The 10553-nt window shown below is 39.7% G+C and overlaps 1 protein-coding gene across 1 annotated transcript; it reads right to left on the bottom strand.

Moving 5' to 3' along the window:
* Positions 1–5326: 5326 nt before the first annotated feature.
* LOC123448546 (proteasome subunit alpha type-5-like) lies at positions 5327–9966 on the bottom strand. The gene is made up of 9 exons (XM_045125490.1): positions 9737–9966; positions 9498–9579; positions 9258–9338; positions 8416–8529; positions 8236–8337; positions 7666–7724; positions 6549–6651; positions 6050–6115; positions 5327–5957 (listed from the first exon to the last, which is right to left on the bottom strand). The coding sequence occupies exons 1-9, from the start codon at positions 9748–9750 to the stop codon at positions 5865–5867; spliced, it is 714 nt and encodes a 237-aa protein (XP_044981425.1). The 5' UTR covers positions 9751–9966; the 3' UTR covers positions 5327–5864.
* Between the last annotated feature and the right edge of the window lie 587 nt (positions 9967–10553).

Raw genomic sequence — 10553 nt, 5'->3', positions numbered from 1 at the left:
ACTCGTTACGGGAGGGCCCTAAGAATATCTCTCCACCATTGATCACCTAGTTACAGATTATGTTTGAGCAACCCCAAATATCATCGTATGGTAAGAACAACATATGATACTCTCATGGTCTAAGGAACTTAAAACACATGTTAACACTTCGTGTTATAACAATTGATTCCAGGCAATATTATCTCAAAGTATAACAAACAAGTTTGGGTCGATTGATTATGATTCTTCTTCTAACGTCATATTCTCAGTGTTGCTTTAGGACTATCGTTTTCACTTAACGATATCCTAAGATTCAGAAAACATGATTATCAACAACAGTTGAGCCAGTCTTAGAGGCAAGACTAGAAACCTTATTATTAACGTTTATCATTGCATATGTGCATATGAGTTTTCCACTAAATCACATATTCCATAACAGTTATAGCATAGAATATAAATTCTTAATTATAAATATGCAAATTTAATAATACAATATTATTGCCTCTAGGGTATATTTCCAACACCAACTAAATCAGGTGCTCTTCAAGGACTACATATAACAATGTGGTGGAATCAACATAGTCAACAACCTCCATAAAAGAGTTTCAGTACTCCAACTTACTAATTAGTCCACACAAAATTCCACCGTGCTCAATTCCAGTGTAAAAAAAGGAGTATCCACCCTTTGTCCATTTGTTGAATCACACAATGCATCCAAACAGTGTGTACGTTTGTAAGAACTAAACACAATAGTAACACAACTCCAATTATGAATTTATGGAAATTAAACAACTCAACACAACATGAGAATAATTGAACTACAGATGTTGAGCCATACAAAACTAAACTTCTACCACTAAGCAAAATTTAATTAGCTACAGAAATGTGCACTAAACAAAACTTAGTTAACTAACTGCTGAAAGTAAACTTTTATCATTACCGAACTACAAAATTTGCAGTAACTATTATGCATGACCATGAGCATAACTAAACTACAAAGTTCATGTGATGCCAACATTAGCATCAGCATGACTACAATTGCACTAAAAACAGGATTGAGCATAACTGAACTATGAAGTTCAGAATTTCAGCACTAAATTGCCTCTCACATAATCTTCTTCAAGAGCACAAAAAGATCTTCATTTAAGCACACACACGCATTGGTGACTACATCCACCAAAGAACCCTAGGACTACACCCCTACTTTATCAACCGAAACAACTACTTTACCGCCCAAAACCCTAGCCTAAAATTTTCTCCTAAAACTCTAGCTTTACTGCCATGTAAGGACAAGCACTAGCATTAGACGGCCTTGAATCAACCTCGAATCAAATCGATTAGCGGTGCCATGAACTACAACGGTAGTGAGAAGACGGGGAACAAAGCAGATGAGGAAGACTCGCAATACTTGAGAGGGAAGATGCCGAACGGGGCAGATGAGATGAGCAGAGGGAGGCGCCTCCACACCGCCGATGAACTCCAGCGACGACGCTATGGTGGCTAACATCATCAGTGGATGGCATCTGCATGCCGATCGAATCCTACCGCCTGGGTGCCACTTGTCATTCAGTCATTGGCCTACAACCAAGTTGTCCTATTCGGTGCAAGTTTGAGCACGGTGGGTTGAGTTTTGCAAGTTCTTGACTAAATTATCACATTTTGTGACAGCTCTAGGACTTGGATGCTTTTACCTCAAGATTTTACTCATAATGCAACATATGTTGCTTGCTCACTTAGTTACCCTGAGTTCTTCGTGGCAAATGTATAATTGAAGCACCACCACATGATGTAATAATCGATGACATCCTATATAACACTATGCTCTCCAGTTTTAAAGAGATCACATTCAATTGAGGTCTTCAATTGGAATTGGGTCACCCGATTATGACTCAGTCACCAATTTCGCAAAACTCTCTCACTCAATTCTTTTGTACTATACACTATGCTTTCTAATTTGTAAGGCATCACAATTAATTGAGACCTTCAATTTAGAAGTGGGTCATCTCATTTTGACCAGGCCAAAAATTCCTTAAGGAGCCCTCTCATTCAATTATTTTAATTCACAATGTCCCTAATTTTTATGTTCTTTCATTCAATTGAGGTATTCAATTTTGGATTTGATTTATGATTTTGATCGGGCCAATGATTTTTCAAATCAATCAGTAGCAACCTGCCTATAAAAATATATCAATCCCGAGCACCCTCCCACCAACTAAAATAATGTCACATGTAATATTGTAGCACCAATATACTACATGCAACAAGTGACGCGGAAATTTCCACACTTAAATATACGTTGGTTAGAAGATAACACAAAATCCCCTCACGAAAGGTCCATGAAAGGTCAATCGAATCACCACATTATAAATAAAAATAAAACACTCCATCATTTCCCCTACCCGCCAAACTAAATATTCCATGAGTTCCAAAATATACGAGGTATTATTTTTCTGAAAGTCAAATTTCTTTAACTTTGACCAAGTTCACATCAAAAAATATCGACATCCACACAGCTAAAAGTATGAAATTTCATTTCACGGTTGTTGTGATAAAACATACATTGATATAATCCTTGGTTTTCCGAGTTGCACTTTGTATTTGGATATGTTTTCGCTAAGTGAATAAATGTTGGAGAGCGAAGCTTTAGAAAAATAGTTTACAACTATACAGGAAATATACATGATAAATGATATTGATTTTTATTTTTCCCACATATTATTGCTTTGAATATTTATGTTTCATACAATCAAATCTTATTAAAACATACTGCAATGCGTTCTCACAACAATGTACATCTAGTTGAATAGAGGGCATTTACTTAATTTTGTACCCCTCAGAACGCCCAGCAAGAGTTGTTTTCAAGATCCAATGAGATACATTAATCCATCATGAGAGATTGAAAGGTTAGTTGTTTAGTATTTATGAAAACATCTTTGAATATATTTTCTCAAAACAAACAACCACATTGGAGATTTTTTATCTTTCCATTTTGTGAAGTTGTGAGTGTAGTGATTCATGCCATTAGGTGCAAGAGATGAAAATAGTCGCTTAACTTCTGATTTCTAAGTTAAGTTTTGGTGTCAGACATGTAACATGGTTCCTTACCTTTTTTTATGCATATTGCAGAAACTTCCAATCCAACTATCTATCAAAAGTTTGAAAATTCTGTGAAACAACTTACAAATTAATGATCAGATGGAATTGGTGTATGACTTTGTTGCTGGGAGAACTATAAAGATTGCAATGAAGAGGACCCCTGGGATTGTGGGAATGTTATTATTTATATCTTCGACCTCTGTGGATATAGTGAGGATATAGTTTTAGGGACAACTTCATTCAACTAAGGAGATACTGCAACTAACAATGATGTGTACACCTTTGCCTCCTCTTGAGACGACACACATGATTAGGGTTCTCCGCCTTCTGTGACCTTAGGGCCATGGGCGCTCCGTATTAGGTGTTTTTAGGTCAATTAGGGCTTGTGCCCTCCTCGGAAAGGCGAGGCGGTGACGACGGGATAGGTTAAGGTCCTCCCGACTAGCCCCCATCCCAATGGTGCATCCAGCATCACCGGAGGGTGTGTGAAGGTATGTCTATGGCGGATATCATCAAATCCGGCTGGTGTTGGTTTTCTATCGATCTATGTGAACCCAATCTGCCTTCTTGTGTCTACATGTTGGATTCTTTCAATATATGCTTCTCTTTATCAGGGGTGGTTGCTATTCTGGCGCAGTAGTCTTATAAAGCTTTAGGACAACGACTTCTCGACTATTTACTGTAACAATTGTTACACCGCTTCAATGAGAGAGGAGCGATGGTGGTGACGTGCCTTCTACCCGCTCCAGTGCGTGAAGTATTCGTTAGGTGGTCTACGGATCTTCATGTATTTGTGGTGTTCCTTGACATGACATATGATGAATATGTCAGAAGTTTTTTTTGCTAAAAACAATAATTTAGATTACCACATGTCGATAGATTATCCGTTCCATAGTATACTGAATAAAAGCCAACCAAATGCGGCATCATTCTCTAACTAATGGACAAGAAGCAGCTTTTCACTGGAAAAAAATCAAAGAGAGTGCAGCTTGCAAGTTCGTACATACAAGATGACAAGGAGAGCTCATAAAGCATACGGTTAGTGCAAATAATCCAGTCGGTCCCATTCTTCGGGTTAGGTCAACTTCAATGCATGAATCCCAAATGCAACTGTTTTATTTGAATTTTGTTTGTTTGGAGCCAGCAAAGGATCGACTTTCGATCCATTTTATATTTGTGCTCTCCATGCGTCTAACTGACGAATCTGAAATTTTTTGTAAATATATACAAAACTAAAAATTTCTCACCGCTGTCGTAGTTTATATCAGGCCATAGTTCATGTCGGCCAGAGCACCAGCGCCCGACACACATGGCATCCTATAAAATGATCGCTCCCCACGACCCGAGTTTTCATGCCGGCAACAAAGTCAACAGCTGACATGCTTGCCAGCCTACAAAATGCTCAAGGTCTCTTGTCGGCAACAAAGCCGGCGACCGGCACATTTGCGAGCCTTCAAAAAGAACGGCAATAGTCCACGGCCGAGGCCTTCCTAGTTCATGTCGTCTTGATCGAACATCTTCTTTTGCCGCTTCTGAAACCAACTCCTTCTCTTCGATAACGTGTTGGTTAAGTCCACAAACATGATTGTTAACTCCACTTATTTACCTACTCCCTTCATTTTAAAATAAGTGTCTCAATTTTATACTAGCTCTACTCCCTCCATCTCTAGTTTATAAGTCCGGCACGTGTATCTAGGTCGTCAATTTGATTAACTTAATGATAAACATATATTATAAAAAAAATATTAAAAACTTTAGATGTTCTATTTTTTAATGATATATTTTTTATATTAAATAATAGATTTTATATAAATTAAATTGACGATCTAGATACAGGTGTGTGCAGGTAGTAGTATAAAGTTGTATTAAACACAAGACACTTATTTTAGGACGGAGTATTTTGTTTTGATGTCAGCGTTGGTAGCCTGCACATCTTTTTGAGTCATCATATGGTGCAAAAATTCATGCAAGGCGAAAGATGCAGCACCATGCTTCTCGTAATTGTTAATTTTGATGTGGCAGGATGTCCTTTTCCTGTATTACACAAAAAATGAGGCTAAGTCGCCAGTTATTGGCACAGTAAGGCAAGGTTTGCTCATTTGTGAGCTGCTCCAACTTTCAGCACTTTGGTCACTTTGTAGCTCCGGTTTGTTTTCCCTGACTTCACACCACTCGTATTTTCTTGAGTTTACCCTAATTTAGCGAAGCATACAAATAAATTTTAAAAATGGACTACTAAAAGACATATACATAAAAAAGGAAGTCGATGTAGAATGATTTTGTGATCCGATCTTCATTTGGACGGCATAAGGCAAATCAAATGGGTCAAGTCGACGGCAAAGCATGCATCTGCTTATATAGTACTCCCTCCGTTCCTAAATATAAGACCTTTTAGAAATTACATTATAAGCTTCATACGGATGTACATAGACATATTTTATAATGTATAAATTCACTCATTTTGCTCCGTATGTAGTTTTCTAGTGAAAACTCTAAAAGGTCTTATATTTAGGAACCGATGGAGTACAAACACCAACTCGCCCTTTTTTTAAACCATCACCAAGTCGCCTTTAGTAGTAGAGATGTTTTACGAACCAAACACACACAAATGCAGCCGGTGATACCTACGCGCTGGCTGGAATGCTGAAAAATAATTCTTTTTGGTGGTACAACGTCTTAGTGCTACTGTAAACAAACGAATGACTGGACTGGCATATGAGAATTCAGATGCAACGACCTGGCAGGCACTACTATCCCTTCAAGAGGCTGTCTCACAAAGTGGCAATCCTTCACAACCTCGCGATGACCGCTTCAACCTCTGCAGGAGTGTAGAGGTGGTAGCTGGGGGAGACATTCGCAATGTCAACATTGTTTGGGGTCACCTGTTTCAAAAGAGATTACAAATTAAGCATCTGTGACACCCTATTTATTGAGCCGACAAGTCAGGAATATGGAAAGGGTCGAGATACCCTACCTTTTCTTCCATAACCTGCTTCAGGATAGAAAGGGCTATGGTCTCTGCCTCAGCGATTGTCAATTCCTGCATCAACATGTCAATTCTTATTATTCTTTTCAAGCACAATTCTGCATGCATGAATTCCGACAGCTACTGAAAGCATGCCTGTTGAATGGTTACAACACCACTCCAAATTATGTACTCCCTTCGATCCATATTACTAAAGCTGCAACATGTAACATGGATCGGAGGGAGTATGTAGGACGGTGTAGACAGCAAAATTCGAGACTTCTAAGTGCATGTCCTTAGACACCACATAACTGGCTTTGATGCCATAGTTAAGACTGTTACCTCAGATATTTTATCCAGACTTGCTATGCAATTTATGTCTATGAACCATGCAGCAGATTTGCTCCAAACAGTACGGAAAATTATCATGTTTTAGTGCTCGACTAAATTGGTCTGCATGCTTGCACCTAACTTCTGATCTATCCCCTGTTTAGCTTAGTTATGATACCTTGTTGTACTGCTCTTGTAATGAGCTATCAGCTCCTTCAGAGCCCGACCCAATTGCCTTGGCATTGCACTGCCAGAAGGTCCCAGATGGGTCCGTGTAGTACCTGAAAGACAAAATAATTGATCAATGAGTTACCAAGAGTAAAGTTCACTTGGCTTTGTAAACTGATCATCACAAAAGTAATTACGTGATACTCGCTTCACAACATAGACAGATAGAAATACCACACAAAGGAAAGAGCTGTTTCAAGTGCATCATCTAATCAAGTGGTTAACAACCTCAGTAAAATGAAAGACATACTCCCTCCGTAAAGAAATATAAGAGCGTTTAGATCACTACTTTAGTGATATTTCTTCAGAGGGAGTAATTCTTATGACTTATCATGAAGCAGGGATATAGTTCCTCATGTGGGGAGAAAATACATACATGAACGTACAAGTATATAGAAAATATAACATATAAAACCCTGAAGCAATTTTTTGGATAACACGCTCTTTGATATGCCAGGTTTTCAAATATCAACTCTCCTTGATTATAAGTGGATATCATGACAACTTACAGAACACTTTGAATTTCGGAAAGTAAAGCAACTAGATATACTAGAAACTTTGGCGGTTAAAAATTGGATTATATTCATCATATCAACTTTGGTTAAGTGAGCAGGGAAAATGAAAATGGAAACAGCCACTAGAACAACTCCTGGTGAAATCTTTTCTCTCAGATAGTCTCCATAAAATGTAGGTAACATTACAGAAACTATTACAGTTTATAACTCATGTACCTGGAAATAAAAGGTATCATTTTGGCAGCACCGAGGGTGAGGGGTCAGGGATGGCAATTGATATAACAGTCTAGAAAAGGGCAAAATTAAACAAAGAAAAGCATTGTTTCTAGTATAGCTAGTTGCTTTCCTTTCCGAAATCCAAGCTGCTATGATAAAGATAAACAAACTTATTATTCAATAAGAGTTACTGGCAACCACACGGCATGCTACCACACCTGTTCTTAAAATTGTGAAGGTAGAGAGATTGATACTTACAAGCTGGTTCTAAAAGTTTATTATTCAATAAGAGTTACTGATAAACCCAAGAACTGAGTTGAAGGGATCAATACTTACAAGCTGGGTCCATTTTCATCATGACCAGCAATAAGGAGAGAGACTCCAAACGGCCGTGACTGCATAAATAAACAAGTACAACAGAACCTTACTCTATAATATTGGAACGTGGGTAAAATACAGAAAAAGGTGAGCGGGTAAATACAGCAAAGTAACTTGTAGTCAAGATTAAAATTGCTTTGACTAGTGCATGTGTCTTTGCAAGTACAGGTTAACAAAGTTACTCAAATCTAGAAGATAATAATCAGCAATAAAATTCGAACTAAACGCAGGCTGATTTGGTCAAGATGCACAAAGTTTTCATAAATTTTAGCAGTCACCTAAAAAATGGATATTATGGTAATTACAACAGAAAAATTTCCACAAAGATGTTCAGTTTCCTCCATAGTTATACTTTTGCTACGGTAGTATGCAGCCATCAAAGTGTGATATACAGCATTGTTTCCTTTAGAAAAAGAAGACGCAACAAGAGAAAAATGATTCTGCTGGTAACTGATCCTGTTTCCCATCTTCTGCAGGTGTGCAATACTTCTTGTCATTGCATTAATAGAACAAGAGAATAATACTCACCATTGATTCTTCATCACCTTCACCAAAGCGCAAAGCCAAGTCACAGATAGCTTGTGTGGTAGATTCTACTGTCATTGGCTCCCCATATGAGAACCTATGATTCTGTTTGTGACATATGAAGTGAAGTTAACCAATAGAGGGCAGGACTTGCACGTATGTAATAATAACCAAAGAGCTTGCCTGAGTCTCGACACGAGCATGCTCAACAAGTGTTCTGGCGTCAGCAATAAGGCCACTCATTGCACAGCCAACATGCTCATCAATTTCCATGATTTTCTCCACACTGCTAGGTTCCTGTATAATCATAGCAAAGATAACTTGAAATGTTCAACAGTTTGGGCATGGTACAACGTAACATAGGAACTAAAAGCTGATGAAGGATGATGGAACCTCAAGGAATAAAAGGTAACATCAAGTACCGCCAGCATCAGGCAGTTAGCTTTTACTGCAGATCCGTATTAATTAACACAAGCAAGTTATGGGTAAAAAAATGAAGTGTTACATACTTGAGCATATCATCCAAACAAGAAACAGAAAAAACACATGTCTGACAAAGGGGGAAAATACATAATGCAGTGCACAAGATTCATTTCAATTATCATATGTCCAGTGATCCTTGATGATAATTTATGAAGATAAAAGAAGGGATAGTTATGGGTTGAGAAAACAAACAGCTACATACTTATACAGTTGTACATTATTTTTCCAGTCTGGTAATTACCCATGAATCAATTTGTCAATATTTGGCGGAATGGCACCTTTCCGTACCAGTGATTTGCATAAATTAGGTTAACCAACACCAGAACATACCCTGTTAGAGCATTAAGAAATTGGATATACCCTGGAGAAGAATATTGACATCTTGTTGACACTTGACAGTTGAAACTTGGAACAAAAAAGATATATTGAAAATAAAATCAAAACCCTAATGGACCTATCATCTAAGAATGTGGACATTTTGCCCATAAGAGATCTTCAACAGCTAAAGGATAATGATAAAATACGTGGAGAAGCGAAATTACCAGCAGCGGTGAGGTGACGCGTTTCTCAACAGCCAGGACAACACCATACTTAGTCATCAAGCCGATGGCAGTGGAGCCCAACTGCAATCCATAGCAGAAGGATCAGCATCATAAACATGTAGCGGGCACATCAATCTCAGCACCGAAATCCGGAGATCCGCAGTACCATCCCTAAATGTCCAATCTCAGGCCCAAAACCCCACAAATCTGGCCTCCCCCACCCCCCACAACGAATCTCACCTTGATGGCCTCGATGGCGTACTCGACCTGGAACAGCCGCCCCTCCGGGGAGAAGGTGTTGACCCCACGGTCGTACTCCGTCCTGCACAAACACACGCGCGCGCGCGCACACACACAGAGAGAGAAACCCCATGAGAATCAGCAATCCCGCCGTCGGCGACAGATCCAATGAATCGATGCAAAGAGAGAAAACAAACGAAATCCTGAGCTGAGCTTGGGGATTACTGTCTGACAATTACCTCGTGAGAAACATCGTGTCGGCGGAAGCGGATCGGAGTTTGAAGCCCTTGTTTCTATTTCTACACGGGGTGGGTGCTTGGTAGCGTTCCTTCTTGAGAAACAAGTACTAGTAGAGAGGAGAGGAGACGGCGGCGAGTTTCTCACGGAATTTTCTTTTCTTGGGACGGAGTGGCTCTTTTCTTGGGGAAGGACCGTAGTGGCTTTTCCGAGCCTCGATTTTTGGGCTTAGCCTAGCTAGGCCCAACCTAGTTCTGGTCCACTAAGTCTCACCGAGTAAGTAGCGGCCCAAACCTTAAAAAAAAAGTAAGTAGCAACCCGTTCACATGCCTAAGAAGATCCCATAAAGAAAGCCTCTCCCTCTCCGCCTTGGTGCCCTTCACATTTCCCTCCCAACCGTCTCTCTTCTTTTCTTCTAGTGCCATGTCTATGGCGGCCACGGCGGTGCAGCACAAGACGGCAGCGGGGGAGCGGAAGGAGGGGGGCACGACCCCTTCCCCATCGAGCAGCTCCACGTACTCTACCAAAACCCTAGCCCAATCTTGGTTCTCTTCCTCAAGTCCAAGGCCTTTTTATGGTTTTCGATCTGCCTTTCACCTTCACGTATAGGACGATTATTGTGGGTATGTCTCGATTTGGGGTCGTCGTTGGCTTCTTGCGGTGTGGGTTTACGTTCTTGATTGGATTATCCCCCGTCCCCCACCCCAAGTGGCGCGCATTTCTTGGAGTTTCCATTCGCCTTGAAGTTGCAACCAAATTCATGTTTCAAAATTGGTGTCGACGCCTGGATTTGAAGGTGTTTCTACAGATTCTTGATCA

Source organism: Hordeum vulgare, chromosome 4H, assembly GCF_904849725.1.
Source record: "Hordeum vulgare subsp. vulgare chromosome 4H, MorexV3_pseudomolecules_assembly, whole genome shotgun sequence".
In the NCBI taxonomy this organism is placed as follows: Eukaryota; Viridiplantae; Streptophyta; class Magnoliopsida; order Poales; family Poaceae; genus Hordeum; species Hordeum vulgare.
This window is presented reverse-complemented; position numbering and strand designations above follow the sequence as displayed.